At 27.6% G+C, this 20,459-nt stretch overlaps 1 protein-coding gene across 1 annotated transcript; it reads left to right on the top strand.

Annotated features, from left to right (window-relative positions):
• The first annotated feature begins 148 nt into the window (after window positions 1–148).
• On the top strand, window positions 149–18,129 carry LOC112639624 (aminopeptidase N-like). The gene is made up of 12 exons (XM_025414193.1): window positions 149–208; window positions 1,316–1,838; window positions 1,934–2,437; window positions 2,569–2,764; window positions 4,276–4,447; window positions 6,617–6,698; window positions 13,093–13,454; window positions 15,429–15,706; window positions 16,939–17,132; window positions 17,305–17,646; window positions 17,738–17,807; window positions 17,953–18,129. The coding sequence occupies exons 2-12, from the start codon at window positions 1,336–1,338 to the stop codon at window positions 18,082–18,084; spliced, it is 2,835 nt and encodes a 944-aa protein (XP_025269978.1). The 5' UTR covers window positions 149–208; window positions 1,316–1,335; the 3' UTR covers window positions 18,085–18,129.
• Window positions 18,130–20,459: the final 2,330 nt, after the last annotated feature.

Here is a 20,459-nt window from a genome sequence, read left to right as displayed (position 1 = left end):
AACTTCTATATACTGTTATGTACGCCGAGAGAGAGCCATCAGTTCATGATAGTCTCTTGAAGTGAAAAGTTCGCGATTGAATGCTTTTGGTTTAAATCTGATATAAAACCTGGCTAATTCAAATTTATTAGGATTAAGCATTAAATATATAATAAAATATTTATCTTTCTTTCTTTAAATGTGCATGCAAAATTGTGTGGAGTAACAGGTAACGTTTTCATTTTATAAAAGACATTTTATTTATTTATTCTTTATTTTTCTGCATCTTTATTCTTAAATTTTTAAATCGACTAACTCATTTTATTATAAATATTATTTTTATATTTTGCATACATTACAGTTAATAGAAATGAAGACATTTACATTTGTACTGTAATAACATGTTTCGACCATTTTAACATATAGAAAGTGTAAAATTTATAAGCTAAATTTTCTTTAGACATTATAAAATTGTTTTGTAGTTAGTTTTATATTAATGCTATAAAATTATCTATGCTATATAAAATATTATCTCATTATCTAAGCTATGAAATTATCTATCTTAAAAATGTATATTATTACTTGTGTTTTGTTTTTAAAATATTTTTTATAATGAATGTCTAATACCAATAGGATATGTTAATTTGAATGTGTTGTGAACAAATAATGAATAAATAATAAAAAATTAACATTTTATTCAAAAAAACGTATTATAAAAATATGAATATAATTGTTTTTAGAAAATTTTGTTCGAATGTTTGATACAATTCGCTACAATATCAAAATTTCAAATATTTGATGATATTTGATTTTCGTTCAGAGTTTGTATGTTCTTAATACATTTCTTACTTAAGGAACAGATCGATCTTTAAAATAACATATTTGTAAACATACAGTTCATATCAGATATAAAATGGCGTTGTTCAGAATATACCTTCATTTCTCATACATTTTAATGCTTATATTATATATATGTATATACATTAAAATATGTAATTACATTAAGACGAATCTTAAAGATAACCAAAGACAAATAAGAGACAAATAAGAGTTATGTTTATTGTGCTCATCTTACTGGAATTATCTAAATACATCCTTTATGTCTCCTAATATTCAAATCCGAGAAAAATATTTCATATTAATAATTTTTATACTTATTATTTCCAATCATTCCTTTATTTATTAAACTGTATTATTTTAATTTCTTTTTAAATTAATCGTATTTTCTTCTGAAGTGTTTAGTAAATTCTCTTGAACGTTTTTTCATACAAAAATCGAGTTTATTGTATACTCTTTGTATATACTTTCGTTTTAAATGAAGAAACGTTTTTTATAGATATCCGAGTGAAATTCAACATGACATTCTTAAAACTATTATTAAGTAATAGTATAATATACCTTGCTATAGTGGCAATAGCGAGTCCTATGGATGGTGAAGAATCAAAAATCAAAGGAGTGGAAACCGATGAAGAATCGAAAATCGTGCGCAGTGTATTAAACTACAATTCAAGCAATATAGATTATATACTTCCGATACATTATAACATAGAGTTACAGTTACTCAATAATTATGCCCGTAGCAAATGCATAATCACTTTAAATATTTTTTATACGAAACAATACATAAGTTTTTATGCACCGGATTCAGCGAGTATAATAGTATCGACATTAAAGACAAATAATGGTACGGTTTATGAAACAAATCACATAAATTTTATGAAAAACAATATTTACGTGCTCGACTTCGGTGATGTTTTGTTGCGTGGAAATTACGATCTGTATATAGAGTATGAAATCTCAATTAATGTCGTAAGGGAATCTTTCGGAATTCCGTACTTAAGCGAAAATGAACAAATAGAGTAAGTAAAAGAATATATGAAGTATCAAAAACAAATTGTACATTTGTGCATTCTATGCTTACAATTATCTAAAATTTGTCATTAAAATACGGTAGGTGGTTAATCGCAACAGGTATCCAGCGAAGAAACTGGTATCAAACGAAAAAACAGCATATATTTCCATATTGGGACAAACCAGAATTAAGAATGACTTTTGTTATTAGGTTATTGCATAATGTAGAATACAAAGCTTTATCAAATATGCCGATACGAGGAACTAAATTGACGAACGATAATATGATATGGACAATTTTTAACAAAACTCCTTTGATCTCCATAGATAGTGTAGTATTTCTGGTTTCCGGTTTTCGTCACAGCATCCTCTCGAAAAATAAAGCAGTTCGTTCGTCCTTATGGTTCAGACCACAATCGGAACCGCATCTAGAATTTGCGAAAACTGTTATTATTTCCGCTAGTGTATATATGCGTAAATGGAATATTTTGAGAAACAAAACAGCACTTGAGGACTCCTCTGCTTTATTTGAGAGCAAAGTGGCTCATGTCGCAATTCCGGATTTACGAAAGGAAGTCGAACAGACTTTTGGTTTCATTTTTTATCGGTAACATATATAATTGAATACAAATATATTAACTATTTTAATTACCTATCATATTATAATATATTTACATAAGAGGTTATTTATTATTAATATCCAAAATATTTCATACATATAAGTACAATTATTTTTAGAGAAGCAGATATCACTTATAATGATGAATTAGATCATGTCGCATATAAAACGATAATTGCACGCTTAATTGGACATGGGATGATAGAAAAATATATTGGAAATGTGTTCAGACCAACTTACTTACCAACTTACTGGTCTCATACATGGTTAAACGAAGGATTTAAAATATGTTATCAAGCATACCTTATCGACCAGGTTATTTTATTACTAATGCTATTTGAATACGTAGACAAATAATTAACAGTTTAGCATTGTACATAATAAATATTTATACATTGTAAATATTTATACATTGTAAATATTTATACAAATATTCTATTTTATTTCTTAATTCTAAGAAATAATAAAAATCAAAATCTGCTAAATTTCTAGAAATCCAGTAAATGAAATTTAATAAGAACTCTATATACAGGGTGCTTCCGCAACATACAGATAGGTAAGTCGGGTTGCCTATCTGACGATCGGTCTTCTTTTACCGACCTCGCATTATTGAAAAATAATAAAATCAGAGGATCGATCATGTAATTTTTTTTCGTGAAAAGTGAAAAAATTCCTTGATTGATACCTTGAATGCAAATCCGTAGGGAATGAGGAAAGTGAAATCAGCTTTCAACATTGATATAGTATAAGTGTAATATTTAATAACATAAATAACATTATATTTAATAACATAAATAACTTAAATAACATTAATAACATAAAATGACACAATTGAAATATAATAACACAGATAAAATATAATGAATTTAAACAAAAAACTATTTTTTAATGTTCACAATATATGCTCAATGTAACCGTCATTCTCTTCTAAACATAAAGCAATCCTCCGCATAAAATTTTTCCTTACTCTCCGAATTATCGCAGGGGTGATTTTCGCACACGCGGTTCGAATTTTATTTTTATGATCTTTATATAATGTTATTTATGTTATTAAATATTACAATTACACTATATCAATGTTAAAAGCTGATTTTACTTTCCTCATTTCCTACGGATTTGCATTCAATGTATCAATCAAGGAATTTTTTCACTTTTCATGAAAAAAAATTACATGATCGATTCTCTGATTTTAATATTTTTCAATTATGCGAGGTCGGTAAAAGAAGACCTATCGCCAGATAGGCAACCCGACATACCGATCTGTATGTTGCGGAAGCATCCTGTATATATATATATATATATATATATATATATATATATATATATATATATAATATAATATATATATATATATATATATATATATATATATATATATGTGTGTTTATATATTAAAATTGTCGTAGTAAAATATATTTACACACTGAAACACACATAAAAACTTTATTCTTAACAAATTAAATTAAAATAGGCACATCAGAGCCATAGCGCGATAGTCGGAACACAGGGAAGAAACATTTCCTTCTTTTTTATTATTTGTTTACTTAAAACTTAAAATTAAAATTAAAATTAATGGGAAAATGTTTCGGATCTTTTTTTGATCCTCTCTCGAAAAGAAGGAAGTGATATTTCTTCCCTGCCCTCCAACTACCGCGCTATGTCTATGATGTGCCAAATTTGATTTAATTTTTTATTTTTGAGCCAAATTCCAAACTATTAATTTTTATTCTTAACAATAGTACATAATAATGCTACTTTTAAAATGTTCCGTAAACTATTTTTTTTATTATTTATCATTAGTTATGATTATATAAAATTGATTTTAGGCTCTGTCCCCGGATGATGGATTTGTAGGAAGTTCCCGGATGATGGATTTGTTTGTAGTTCAAGTTCAACATGAATTACTCTATCTAAATACTTATGTTGTTATAAATTCTACTATAGAATATAATAGTTATCCTGAAAATTATTTTCACTCTTCTCTTTCTCATATCAAAGGTATGCGTATAACATTGCATAATTAAACAATTAAATAATTACAAATTCCTGACTGTTAATTTCATATAAAATGGGAAAAATCAATTTATAAACAAAAGACCCTGTGCGATTCTGATGGAAATTGAATTTTGATGTTAGGTGAAATTTGCAGAAACTCTAAAAATAAGTAGTTTATATGGCAAATCAAAAGTCAGATTAACCGCGGTATCGTTTGATGAAGCCATTTCGTCACTACAAGCGTTCGAATGTCGGAATAAAGCGTTATTTCAGTACTACTGAGGAAAAATAAATAATGTATTATTGAATAGAATTACACACACAGTTGATTACTTTTATTAATATGTAGATATTATATTTACATGGAAAAAATATACATGCATGTATATATAAAGTGTCCATAAAGTTCTCCTTCACTACATTTTAGAAACGGTTCAAAAATTATGAAAACTATAAAACGAGTGTTCAATTATTTTGAGAGGCTTGTCTTTTAAAGAAACTAAAGAAATTGTATCTGTCCTCCATTCAAAAGAGGAGACTTAGGAAAAATCTGTATTATTATACTTTTAATTAATTATCAAATATCAAATAGCATGCTATGGCGACACCAGTGGCGATGCGGCGACACACATATTTTTTTCCATGTAAATATATAAGTAAAATGTATTAATAAAAAATGACCAACTGTGTATCAGTCTAATATATTAGTTATTTTTCCTTGTATACGTTTAAGACACCAAAAGATAATAAAACATAAAACTTTATCTCTATCCGATTCTTTACAATTGTCTAATTTATTTATTTAATTGTCTTATTATTTTTACGAATATTTAATCAAAAAATAGAGGTGTTAACGGCCCGTTTATAGTAATAATACAAAATTAAATTAGAAAAGGCTTCGGGCCGTGACGTAGGGTAATGGTACGAAATAGCTATAAAAGGTTAAACTGCAAGGTAAAACTGCAAAGAGAGACCACTAAGGTTGAAAAGTAAATTTAACAGGAAAATATGTCAAAGCACAAAAATTATTAAATATATTTAGAGAGACAAACGCACGTTTCGATCTACTACAGATCCTTTTCAATGTCATACAAAATTATAAAAATAAACGCTAAGCATGAAACAAAGGAAATCACGAGGACCTTATTGACGGTTACAAATTTAAACGCATAAAGGGACGGTCGGAAATGCACATAGTAAAAAACACAAAAATTGAATAAAAAATATAAAAAGCTGGAAGAGAGCACAGCTCACTTCGATATCAAGTCTTAATACGCTATAACTCAGAGCTAGAAATCAGAGAAAGAAGGCGTCTCGAATCTCAGTTCCCTCGAATCCGTCCAAAGAATAAAAATTAAAAAATTAAAGATGTCCATAGAAAAGTCGTACAGATAAAATTGGCAGTTATAATCCAAAACTAGATCTCGCAAATATTAAATCAGTCCACGCACGTTATAAATAATGAATTTGATAGCGAGGTGGCTTTCTCTAACAGATTTTTGCTCACTGGCTATCTGCCACCTCCAGACGCTTTCTCTCTCTGATTTCTGTTATAGCGCATTAAGACTTGATATCGAGGTGAGCTGCGCTCTCTTGCAGCTTTTTTATGTTTTTTATGCTTTTATTCAATTTTTGCATTTTCTACTATGTGTATTTCCGATCGTTTCTTTATGCGTTTAAATTTGTAACCGTCAATATGGTCCTCATAACCTTCTTTGTTTTATGGTTAGCGTTTATTTTCATAATTTTATATGACATTGAAAAGGATCTGTAGTAGATCGAAACATGCGTTTGTCTCTGAAAATGTATTTAATAATTTTTGTGCTTTGACAGATTTTCCTATTAAATTTACCTTTCAATCTTAGTGGTCTGTGTCTTTGCAGTTTTAACTCTTTATAGCTATTTCGTACCACCACCCTACGTCACGGCCCGAAGCATTTTCTTAATTTAGTTTTGAATATTGAATCATTTACTATTTATCTATTATTATAAATTTTTTAGATAAAATGAATTCAACAATTTTTTATAGCTGTTTACTTTGATTTAGTTGCCCAAATTTTGTGTATGATATATTTAGTTTTATTCATTACGGATATATTCGGAAATCTTTATTGCGCATTGCAGAAAAGGCAATTTAAATATACTAAATTTCTTCTCTTTTAAACATTATAGGATCCATTATATGGCGCATGTTAATAGAATCAGTGCCACCTTATACATTTAGTAAGGGATTCGACGAATATATGAACAATAAGTAAGTATAATGTATTGTAATGTAATAATATATATCATAGAGGAAAAGGAAATCAAGAATATATAATAAAATTAATAATATATTTCTCCCATTGTAATTTTTACAAGACATAGATATTTGAAATCTCAAACTTATACTGAGATTTATGTTTATGAATTTTTGTCAAGATTGAATTTCAACTTGAATATTTCTTAATAAATATGTAATAGAAATGCATATTTTCTAAATAACAAACAATTCAAATTAAATAATTTCGAGAATCTAGTTTTACAAACATAGAATATAGAAAATCTTTGTAATATGAAATTTAAAATTATTATTTACTCAATGACGACACAGTGTGACATAATTGTTAATAAATATATATTAATATATTATAGTAAATAATATATTAAATAAAAATATACAAATAAAATATAAATAAAATATAAAATTGTCGAAACTATCGTGTATACAGTACATATATGCACGAATAATTCTGTGTATATATATATATATATATATATATATATATATATATATATATTGTATATATATATATAAAATTAACAAATCAGTTTCAATAGCAATACGAGTCGAGCGACGATGTTATGACACATATATTTATTTATTATACAATAAAAAGCATGAATTAAAAATAAAAAAATAAAAAAAAAAGGAATAGCGAACGTTTTGACCCTATTTTTGGATCATCTTCAGCGCAAATGTGATGGTAAAAATATAATAAATGTGTTACATATTTGAATCGATGAGATAGAATGCCGTCCAAAGTAATTCTAAATCTCTCGGTATCTCATTATCTTACTATGTAAAAGTGAAACAAGATAAATCGATAATGTAAACTAATATATAATGGAAAAAAGATTAAAATTTAACGTAAAAAGTTTAAAAAGATGCAAAGAATTAAATGTCCATTTTTAAAAAAATTTTTAAATAAATATAAACTGAACATAGAGTCAAAAAGAAGTAAAAATTAGAGAAATCAGAAGTTAAAACTATGAAATTGAAACATACTTTCAGGCATCGAAGATAATGACGAGTCGAGGAGACAAATGGAAACAAATCAACATTTCCAAAGACAAAGAACGACTAGTCTTTAACAGATAGATGTGACCAATTTAAACAGTAAAAAGTCAAATGATATATAAATGTACATATAAGCAAAGTCGCAGACCTATTTGTTATGATGGAAAATTAAATTAAATTTTTGACAAATTGTTTACAATATTTAAATAAATTTCTGGTAAACGTTCAGTATTCGTTTGCAAATTTAAATCATTTTTTTGCCTTTTTATATACAACATTTCAGAAATCAAGCTCTTACTCAAGAATGCTTCCCGATCTGAAATCTGTACGTCTTTCCAATCAAAACCGATCCTGTGATTGATGATGACAGATTGAGTATTAGTATTGCGTCTGATATGACTGCGATGTTCGTTGAGTCTGGTATGCAGTTGTCTACAAGTTTGTCCAACATAAGACGCATCATAATCCATACAATTTAATTTGTATATGACATTCATAGAATTAGAAGCAGGGAAAGGGTCCTTATAAACCCTGATGAAGCTTTTCATTTCATTGATGAAGAGAGTCGAACATCCAAATTCTTGGCGATGTTTAAACCGCTCAGATATTGAAGGAACATATGGTATCGTGAAATATATAATAAAATCATGTGTATTTATGCCCTGAGTATTATTCACAAAGGAATCTGGTTTAGAAAACAGTTTCTTAAGGCGGTCAAATCATATGTGGAAAATAAAATTTAAAGGATATCCATTGTTTAAAAGACTGTTGATAGCCATTTTAATATTTTTATGATAGTAAACATGGATGGGACAAACGGAAAACCTTGTCTATCAAACCAATAACTGTGCTTCTTTTTTAGCAAAGAAGATGTTGAGACATAAAGAAGGTATCTACCGGAAAAGGTATCTTTATGATACCAGTCAAAAATTATAAAATTATTGTCGGATATTAAAGTCACATCTAAAAAGTTAATTTTATTGTCTTCAGCGATTTTCATTGTGAATTGTAGACGAAAATGAAAGGAATTGAAAGTGTCAAGAATGTGATTAAGAAAAGAAGGAGGAATGGCTAAAAGAACATCATCCACATATCTTAAATAAAAGGGAGGAGCAAATTTTAAGGAACGGATCGTTTTGTTTTCTAAGTGTTGCAACACAATGGCGACTACAATAGGAGACAAGGGGAACCCCTTCGGCGTGCCAAAAAATTGTTTGTAAGTGACATTGTTAAAGGAGAAAAAGGATGAATTCAATATAAACTTAACTGCTAAAAAGAATTTATTGCAAGGTATGTTGCAATTTGAAGAGATATAAATCCATCTGGAAGAAACACTGTCAATCTATTGGCACATTAGTGAAAAGAGAAATCACATTCAACGAGACTAATTTAAAGTTGTTGTCGAGATGTGTATTAGACAGTTTCTTAATCACATCGTAACTGTTGAAAACGTGACTGAGAAACCGGAAAACTCTTGATCATAATCTTATGTAAATATGTGGCTAAAAAATGTAATGGACTGTTTATGGATGATACAATTATTCTAAACGGGCAGTTCGGTTTATGTATTTTGGATAAACCTTAAGCTCTCTGTAGAATACCATCACTACAATAAAATGCCTTTAGAGAGAAGTTAGAATTTTTCTATCTCATTAAAATTTCTCGTAAACTGGTTGTTATTTTCTTAACGGGGCTTCTTCCAACCATCAAATACGTGTTGGTGTTCATCAAAAGCTCTTCGATTTCTCTAACATATTTGTCTTTATCCTAAGCAACTGTGACATTACCTTTTTCTGCGCGAGTCAAAATTAATTATTATTGTCATTAAGAAACTTGACTGTAACCAACCTCAGTCTGTTCAGAGTCAGGTCAAAATCGTCTCTGTTGACTGAGTAAGAAAGTAAATTGTTTACAATCTCTAACGATTGATTTCTATTAGCCAATTGATTGATCGCAGGAAGTTTTCTTATGTTGTTTTCGAAACTCTTGATGAACTCCATAGTTAGCATGTCATTGTTATACTGGAAGACTGAAATTCTCGCTCAGCTATAACAAAGATTGTAAATTCGGGTAAATGTTGGGATGTTAATGGACGATAAATTAACAAACCATTTGTTGTTAATGTTACAAAAGGAAAAGTGGTTATTATTAAAAGAACCAGAATCAACCTTAATTTCAATAATGTCATCAAATTGAAGGATCGATTTTGGAGGCTCAAAGGAGAACTTCATATTGTTTAGATTTCCGACATTACCAGGCGTAAAAGAGACACTACAAAAATAACGTATAGACTCAAACTTATGACTTCAAGACATGCTTTGACCGTAAAAACGCAAGTTTCTTGTTGAGTCTATTTTGTTCATTCTAAAAAAAGGAATGTAATGGTTCCATTTGTTACGAAAAGAAAGAGTTGCAAACGGACAAAGGAATGCGAGAATATAAAGTCCTAGATATTTTATAAATCTGAGCGCGTGCAAATCTAGATAAAGGCTAAAGGTCAATACGCAATATTCTTTTTGTAAACGCGTGTTTAAAGAGTCTAAATTTATAAATAGTCCTCGGATGTGTGAAATTTCTAAACATTTTGAAACAATTATTTACGTGTGGCGGTGTGACATTACACAAAATACAATTACGTAAAAACTTAATTTTGACTTTACAGCTAACAATTAATTTCTGATATTTAATCCATTTCTTCATTTTTGATCATGCCTTTAATTGGAAGGATGTACAGATTTTAGATCGGGAACCATTTTTGAGTAAAAAATTGATTTCTGAAATGTTATATATAAAAAGACAAAAAAATGGTGTTCCGTTTGTTCCATCCTGTTTACCATCATAAAAATATTAAAATGGCTATCAACAGTCTTTTAAACAATGGATATCCTTTAAATTTTATTTCCCACATATGGTTTGGCCGCCTTAAGAAACTGTTTTCTAAACCAGATTCCTTTGTGAATAATAGTCAGGACATAAATACACATGATCCTATTACATATTTCACGATACCATAAGTTCCTTCAACATCTGAGCGTTTTAAACATCGTCAAGAATTTGGATGTTCGACTCTCTTCATCAACAAAATGAAAAGCTTCATCAAGGTTTATAAAGACCCTCTCCCTGCTTCTAATTCTATGAATGTCATATACAAATTAAATTGTATGATTGTGATGCGTCTTATGTTGGACAAACTAGTAGACAACTGCATACCATAATCAACGAACATCGCAGTCATATTAAACGCAATACTAATACTCAGTCTGTCATCATCAATCACAGGATCGATTTTGATTGGAAGGACGTACAGATTTTAGATCAAGAACCATTCTTGAGTATGAGCTTGATTTCTGAAATGTTGTATATAAAAAGGCAAAAAAATGATTTAAATTTGCAAACGAATACTGAATGTTTACCAGAAATTTATTTACATATTGTAAACAACTTGTCAAAAATTTAATTTAGTTTTCCATCATAACAAATAGGTCTGGGACTTTGCTTATGTGTACATTTATATATCATTTGACTTTTTACCGTTTATAAATTGATCACATCTATCTGTTAAAGACTAGTCGTTCTTTGTCTTTGGAGATGTTGATTTGTTCCCATTTGTCTCCTTATTGGGATTTCTTTATAGCAGAGCGAATAAAAAATACATGTATTACAACGGCGTAAAGTAGACTAACTGAGACTAATAAGAAAATATATAGACAAGTAATCGTATGATAACCGAGGCAGCGCACGCCATCTGTCTGATAAAAGAAAAGGAAAAAATAAGACACAATACATCATATACGGCGAGCGCGATACAAAACTGATTAACAGAAAGGATAAGTGAGACAAACGTCACATAATCAACACTCCTTGTTCGCGAGTGAACGCGGATTGCTGCGGCAGCGCAGAGTTCTTTAGAAGGCGGCAGACGGACGACCACGACAGAATATTTGACGCTAAATAAGTGAACACGACGACACGTAATTTTTTGGTTTTTTCAGTTTTATTATAGACACCACATAATTAATAAAGAGTTTTACACAAAAAATTTATACAATTAATTTCAGACGCGGAAAATAATTCCGGAATAGAAACGTCCGAGATTGCGAAGTCCGAGTGAGAAAGCGGTCGTTTGATAGTGCGAGAGCGGTTTGACAAAGCGGTGAAGCGGTTTTACGAAATACTGCGAGCAGCGATAAGTGCGAGACTTGCGCTGGTCCACGCGCGGCGCCCGTTATAAAGCGAGCGGATTTTTAGGCCCGCGTCGACGTGGACCAATTAATTTGATCTTTTAGCGGTGACACTATTGCGGCGTGCGTCATTGGATGTTAATGACGTCTCATGTTGGATATGCTTTGTTTTTCACGCGCGCAATCCTTTTAGATCAGCTGATTGGCGATCAGCTGATCGTGACGCATGGGCGCGCATGCCCATGAGCGGTGTAAATTTTAACGGCGGTTGACAATAATATTGTCAACGACAATAACGAGCGTTTTTTCTGGTGGCAAAAAAAGGCGAGATAACTCGAGCGTTCGAGTTTTTTTCTAACAACAGATATTTCGAGAAGATTCTCGATGTCCGTTAATTTTAAATTCTCGAATATCTATTAGCGAAAAGATGCGAATTTCGATATGCGTTTTTGAACTCGAATGATCATTTTAATTTTGAACACTCCTCGACTCGTCATTATCTTCGATGCCTGAAAGTATGTTTCAATTTCATAGTTTTAACTTCTGATTTCTTTAATTTTTATTTCTTTTTGACTCTATGTTCAGTTTATATTTATTTAATAAATTTTTTAAAAATGGACATTTAATTCTTTACATCTTTTTAATCTTTTTACGTTAAATTTTATTATTTTTTTCATTATACAATATGTATATTGGTTTACATTATCCATTTATCTTGTTTCACCTTTACATAGGCGAGATAATGATATCGAGACATTTAGTATTACTTTGGCATTCTATCTCATCGATTCAGATATGTAACACTTTTGTTATATTTTTAACACACCATCACATGTGTGCTGAAGATGACCCAAAAATAGGGTCGAATCGTTCGCTATTCTTTCTTCTTTTATTTTTATTTTTTATTCATGCTTTTTATTGTATAATAAATAAATAAATGTGTCACAACATCGACGATCGACATAGATTATTGCTAATTTGTTAATTTTATATTTCGAGACTTATATCTTTATTATTATTTATATATATTAAAGTTCATAAATTTCTATCTTTGTAGGAGTTACATTACAGATTAAATTATAGATTAAAATATGATAATAAATTTTGTAAAATATGATTTTCTTCTTAATTATTTATTTATCAATTTTAATATAGTGTTAAAATTATCATAATGTTAAATCTTACAGACTTAGTGAGCCTGAAGCAACAACTGCCGATCATTTATGGAACGCTATGAGATCTAAGCTAAATGAATCGTATCCTAAGTATGATTTTAATATAAAAGATGCGATAAATTCGTGGATTATGCAGAAATATCCTTCCGTGTTGGAGGTGACGCGAAATTATTCTAGTCATCTTGTAACTATATCGGTACAATTTTACAACAAATTAGAGAAACAATGTTATATACCTATTACTTATGCTTCGGAGTCGGATCCCAATTTTACCAAAACTTGGACAGATATGTGGTTAACATCATGGGATTCAAAAATTGAATTTTTCTTTCTTGAGAATAATCAATGGATTATTATCAATTTACAACAAGCTGGTAAATATTGAAAAATAAATTTACATCTAAATTTACATATTGAATATTAAATTTATATTATATATTATATGATAATAAATTTACAATTATGTTGTATATAACTTCAAGTATATATATTTCAATATATAAATACATATGTTTGTATAATTATTATTATATATATATGTATATACACGTATATATGTATATATTATACCATATATATATATATATATATATATATATATATATACATGATATTTATAAATATGATATAATATTAATATATATATGACATAAATTTTAATTAAAAATAATCATAAAATGTATTAAAACTCATGTATATAATATAATCCCCAAAAACTTACCTTTTTAAAAAAAGGTAAAAAAAGGGCGCCAAGTTCATGCACTAATTGTATCCAACTGTCATATTGTTTACAAAAATAGTGATATACAAAAATTGTGCCAACTAAGAATAAAAATTTGTACAAGATAAATAGTAAAAAAAATTTTAATTAAAAAAACTTGGCGCTGCCAATTTTATTAATATATTGTTCAACTTAAAAGTCTAAATTTTCAAATCCAGAAGATCTTAAGAGAATTAATAATAAATGTCCAGCAATTATATTTGCTGTTAAACATATATTTAATTGGAATATATGCCAATTTTATTGGCAGCGCCAAGTTTTTTTAATTAAAATTTTTTTTACTATTTATCTTATACAAATTTTTATTCTTAGTTGGCGCAATTTTTGTATATCACTATTTTTGTAGACAATATGACAGTTGGATACAATTAGTGCATGAACTTGGCGCCCTTTTTTTACCTTTTTTTAAAAAGGTAAGTTTTTGGGGATTATATCACTTCTTTTTTTAAATTTGCTAAAAGATATTATATTAAAAAAAGTATGTATATACATATACATATATATATATATATATATATATATATATATATATATAGATTAGGTATATTCTTTTAATATATAAGCAAATTATATAAAAATATATATAGAATAAGTATATATAATATACATTATATATATATATATATATATATATATGTATATATTATATATTATATATATATGTACATATATATTATATATATATATATAATTAATATATTATATTTATATTTAGCTTGCAAAATAGATATATATATTTATTTACCTTGCTCCAATTATCATACCGTACTGGCTCTTACCAATTTTTAATTAATAATTTAATTATTTATTATTTATAACTTGCACTTTATTACTACTCAAAATGCGGTTAATTTTATTATTAAAATGCTACATGTCACTAATGACACATATGATATGACACATGTCATTAATATCGATATTGAAAAGCGTCGCTAGCGCAATCTTCTGTCGAGAGTAGGAAAAGGACGTTTTCTCTTTCTATGTGTTGTGTACATGTGCGTCGATGACGACCATGATGATGACGACCACGATGATGATAAAGACGTTTCTTAATTGAAAATTTTCATATTTCGAGTTTGCATTATGATATCTCCGTTAATAGATCATGCAGCGCAAAAATAAAAATACTTTCTTTATATAATTCAAACTCGCTCTATCGATTAAGACTAGTAAGAATTCGATCCGTTCAGCCATTATTGAAATCCGATAATCTAAGTTACTCTCAACTGTCCGACTCGCGTATAGATACACGGAGTGCCGCGCAATGCTTCGCGAACTTGGCGCGAGACACTACCGTGTCTCTTGATAAGATATAACAAAAGATATTGCAAGAACATTGAAATTTTAATAATACAATACATTTGAAATTTTCATTTCTTGTTGTAATTTGTAGAATTGCTGATACAACCTTCATGTTAAATAATAAAAATGGAAGATACAAACTTCTCTAATAATAATAATAATATATTTAATATCAAAATATCTTTAACATCTCGAAATATGTTCAATCAATATATATAATTTCAAAGTATTTAATAATTGACGAAAGTAATTTATTTTATAACAGGATACTATCGCGTCAATTATGATATTATGAACTGGGGAAAAATTGCACAATACTTAAATTCTGAAAATTATAGTAATATACATGTTCTCAATCGAGCGCAGATCATCAATGATGCATTTCATTTTGCGATAGAGAAGAAACTTAAATTCTCTATATTTTGGGAACTCGCTTCTTATTTGGCACAGGAAACAGATTATATAGCATGGTATCCTATGCTCAAAGCATTTGAATTTCTGTCGAACATCTTTCCATTCTTAAATTTTTATCCTGAATTTAAGGTATATAAATATATATATATATATATATATATATATATATTTAATAACATTTTTTTATCAAATTTATCCATTACATCAATTATCTATTTTATAATACAACGATTTCGTATCATAATAATGAATTCTTTTAAAGATAGAGATATGTAATGAGTTAAACAAAAAAATTAACATGTACATTAATATTTAATTATTTTTATACCAAAATTCAGAAATTTAAATTCAAAATATGTTTACGTTACATATTTGTTATATATTTTTTCTTTATATTGAATACAATCACATAAATTTTGAATATTTCATCAAGTTATTTTTCTATAATAATAATACGTTAGTATTTATATGATAATTGTAGATCAATTGTTTAATTAATATTTAATAATTAGTTTTAGAAAATTATAGAATACAGTATATAACACAATTATCTTTGTTATATTAATTTTCTTTCGTAGTATTCGAACGTTTACGATGTTAAAAGTATACAAACATTTTGCAGAGAAATTGACTTATATAATTTTAGCGTAATTTTTTACATTATACAACACATAATAATTTAATATATAATAATTCACTTGTAAATGCTTGTTTTATAATAAAATTTTGATATTTAAAGTTTATTATACTTAAAATCTATATTTGATACGTCACAAATTTAAATTAAGGAAATATTAATTAAAAAAATAAAAATTATATATCAAAATCGATACATCATTCGATACAAAAATATGAACACATTAAAATATATACACAAAGTTTCTCGTAAAGCTTGAACGTGCGTGCCTCGACTCTTGTTTTTTCATTAGTATGCGACATTCGGCGCTGGCATACCTATTGCGCATATCCTACGATATAGTCTCGCGAAACGTCCGCTTATTCACATTTTTAATTATTACTTTAATAATTATAACGAAAATTGTAGAATGGTAAATGATCTTCCTGTTCAATTTATTGCGTTTTATCCACTCACGAACATTAGCATATTTTTGTGAAATACTTTATATATTGATATGTGTGTTAAAAATACATTAAATTATATAAAACCATACGCGATGATAAAATATATACACAAATAAGAAATTGGTAAATCTACTTATTATGATATTGATGCGAAGTCACATAAATATTAAAGAAATATGAAAGAAAATTATTTAGTAAATCGTTTGAATGCGTGTACATTATATCTGTTTTTGTAAATAATGAATAAACTAAATATAATGATAGTTATTAAATTTTAGGACGTGCTAAGGTTTGATTTTATGAAGAATTTTAGATCTAGTTATTGGATTCGGTTTCAAAGTAACATCAGCGACTATACTAAATGTTTAAAACAAGAACTTGCAAAGTGGGAATGTATTATAGAGGATCATCCTTGCGAAGAAAGGTCTAATCGTTATTTGCAATGGCATCTAGCAAATCCTAAAAAAAACAAGTAATTTTTTTCATAATATTTTATTCTTTTTATAGAAATATTTTTTACATTCTGAATATGTTTGAGAAATTAGTTATCATTTATTTTAAAAATTATTCATAAAACACTAAAGAAGCTATTAACACAATTTCGTTAAAAGATTTTTATTTCTTCTTTGGACTGTCTTCTGTAGACTTTTGCCTGAATGGAAAAGGTGGACATATTGTAATGGTATGAAAACGGTTAATCGTGATACATGGAGTAAAGTTTTTGATGATTACATAAAAGGAAATGATATAATATTAGAATGTTTGTCTTATAGTAAAACTTTGGAAACTTTGTTCTATTATCGTTTAGGCACAATACCAGATATTTTATTTAAATCTGAATATAATGTATCTCATCTTCAATTTAAATCGATAGAGCGAGCTTATGCCTCAACTGCTAATATTTTTCTTTCTGCCATTGAAAGACATACTAAATATACGAGTTTACTTAGACGTTTATTACGTCATTACGAATTAATAAAACACAGGTGACGATGTCATTTAATGAAAATATACTACACATAGATGTAAAGATTTATATACGAATTAATTATAAACGCATTGTTTTATTTTTTATAGAAAAGTCAGTGAGATTGTAACATTAATTGTTATAATTAATAATGCGTATTCTAAAAGACAGTTGGACGAGGTAAATTTTAAATAAATCAAATTTGTATATTTTATATAATATTTTCTTATAATTCGGTTCATAACGATACTCTGTATTTGTGACAGTGCAATTATTAAATACGAAATCATTTATTGATAATAATTACTAAAATAATCCATTTTAGATAAAGGAATTTGTAAAAGAAGAGATCAAAAGTTCAATCATTTCAATTACTGATGTTGAACAGAAGATGGGAACACGCTGGTCGGAGATCGAAAATCAAACAAAATATTTTCGATCTTTATTCAATAATTGAATAACTAGATTTCTAAGATATTAACTATTAAAAAATTAAAAATACAGAATAAATGATTGTGATAATATTTATAAATGTATATACTTATTTATTCACTAATGTAATATAAAAATTAATAATTGTTTAATTGTATTTTACCAATATAATATTAATTGTACAATATAATATTTAAAAATATTGTATTGTATAATATTGTATAAAAATATTATATTATAGAATAGTATAGAAAACTCGATTCTAAAAGATGCTTCTTTTTTAAATAGAAAAAGTTTCGCAGAAAATGTGAAAGTTTTTTTAAGTATTGTTTTATTAACAGCTTTATTGCATAGTAATAAGATCAGATAAATACATTTAAACTTTCGTGTGCATTCTTTTTTATCGCAGAATATATTAAAATATTGAAATATAAAAAAGTAAAAAAGATTTAATTTTTCTTTCTCCTCTTTGCTCTCGCTCTTTTTTTCCACTCGTTTCTGTATTGTAATAAATTAATAATCATGAATATGTTCCTATCCGAATTGTCATTCATAACAGCGATATTATTGTGCATTATATTCGGATTAAATTTTGCGTTAATACAAAAACACATGCAAATTGTCACGTTGAACACGTTATTTATTTATATTACGCACTAATATATTAATCATATTATAATCGTTGCAAATCTATTATTATAGATATTTAAGTTGAACTTATTTAACTTGTAAAAAAATGCATAAAAATATGCTGATCAAAATCGAAACAGAATTAAAGAATTAAAATCTCGAATTTGAAAACATAATCTTATAAAACTATCACATTATATAAATATGTTATTAAACTAATGCTAATAGTGATCGGTCTAAAAATGGTAAAAATATCTGGCGATATTTATTACTTGAAGAAAAATAGTTTACACTTGTATCGCGCTTATATTGTAGTTACATTTTCTGTAATGCAGAAATTTCAGGCAAATCTCTCCAGGCTGCTTGACCGAATCATCAATATTCGAGTATCAATTCTCCATTTGCACTAATATCGACGATATACTCTGCTAGTAACTGCTCAGTATTTAAGTTCACGAAGCCAAACCCTCGAGGATAATCTTAATCGTCGAAACGATGCAACGATGTTTTATCTGCTAATTCCGCACTGGACCCGCCTACGACGATCGAATTAGATTGACATCGTTTAAGATTTATACCTGGCCATGAAAAAGATTTTTATATCGGATCGCGAGAAAGAGGGAGAGGCGAGCTCGGAGTAGTATATATTGTGTCAGGTATGTGAGAGTGTGTATAATATATTATAACCAATAATTATACACATGTATCTTAATATATAAAAAGATTGTATTCATTATTATTATTTATATATAATTAACGTCAGTGCAATAATAATCTATTATAGTTAATATTCAAACGATACTGCTACTACTTTCAAAGACTTAAGGGAAAACAAACATCCAGATGGCTCGGAAAAAACGATTTTTCAATTTCTGCATTTTCTTATATAATAGTATAATATCTTAAGAATATTTCTTTAAAGTTTCAAATCAAAATTAGAAAAAATAAAAAGATAGCATTTTAAACAGGTAAGCGCTAGACTTCACGATTAGAAGATAAATATTTACCTAGCAAGCGCCATAGCATCTGCACTCGTTTTCTTTTGCTAAATTATTCACTAATGTCATATAAGAATTAATAATTGTTTAATTGTATTTAATCAATATAATATTAATTGTACAATATAATATTAAAAATATTGTATTGTATAATATTGTATAAAAATATTATATTGTATAATATTGGATAAAATTATTATATTACATATTATATTGTATTACTTTTCTGTATTGTTCAGTAAATTTAATACATAGATATGATTATATATTTACATGTGTTTATTTTACACAGATGCATACATACACAAGGTACATATACAAGGTATTTCCAGTGTCTCGCAACAAAGTAAAACCATATGTAAATATCGCTAAACTAAACTAAATAATCCTATATTATTTTGAAAATCACCACGTAAACTTTCGAGATATTAATTAAAAAAGATCGGCCAATATATGCAAGTGTAAGTACAATTAATTCTTCAATTAATTTTCTCTCGCAAATAATTTCTTAGAAAAATTGTCTTTATAAATAAAAGCTTTATTTACGAGAATGGAATAAAAAACATAAATAAATTTATATTTATTGACTTCTGTCGATATGTAAGATAAGCTATGCTACGTATAATCAAGATGGTATTTATATAACACTAGGTAGGTAACCATCTATATATTGTTAGGTACGCCAACAGAGCCATCAGTTCATGGTAGTCTCTTGAAGCGATCAGTTCGCGATTGAATACTTTTAGTGGTCTAAATCTGATATGAAACCTGG

The sequence above is a fragment of the Camponotus floridanus genome, unplaced genomic scaffold, assembly GCF_003227725.1.
Source record: "Camponotus floridanus strain SB8 unplaced genomic scaffold, Cflo_v7.5 scaffold79, whole genome shotgun sequence".
NCBI classification, from domain to species: Eukaryota; Metazoa; Arthropoda; class Insecta; order Hymenoptera; family Formicidae; genus Camponotus; species Camponotus floridanus.
Note: the sequence above shows the minus strand (reverse complement) of the source record. Positions and strands in the feature narration are given on the sequence as shown.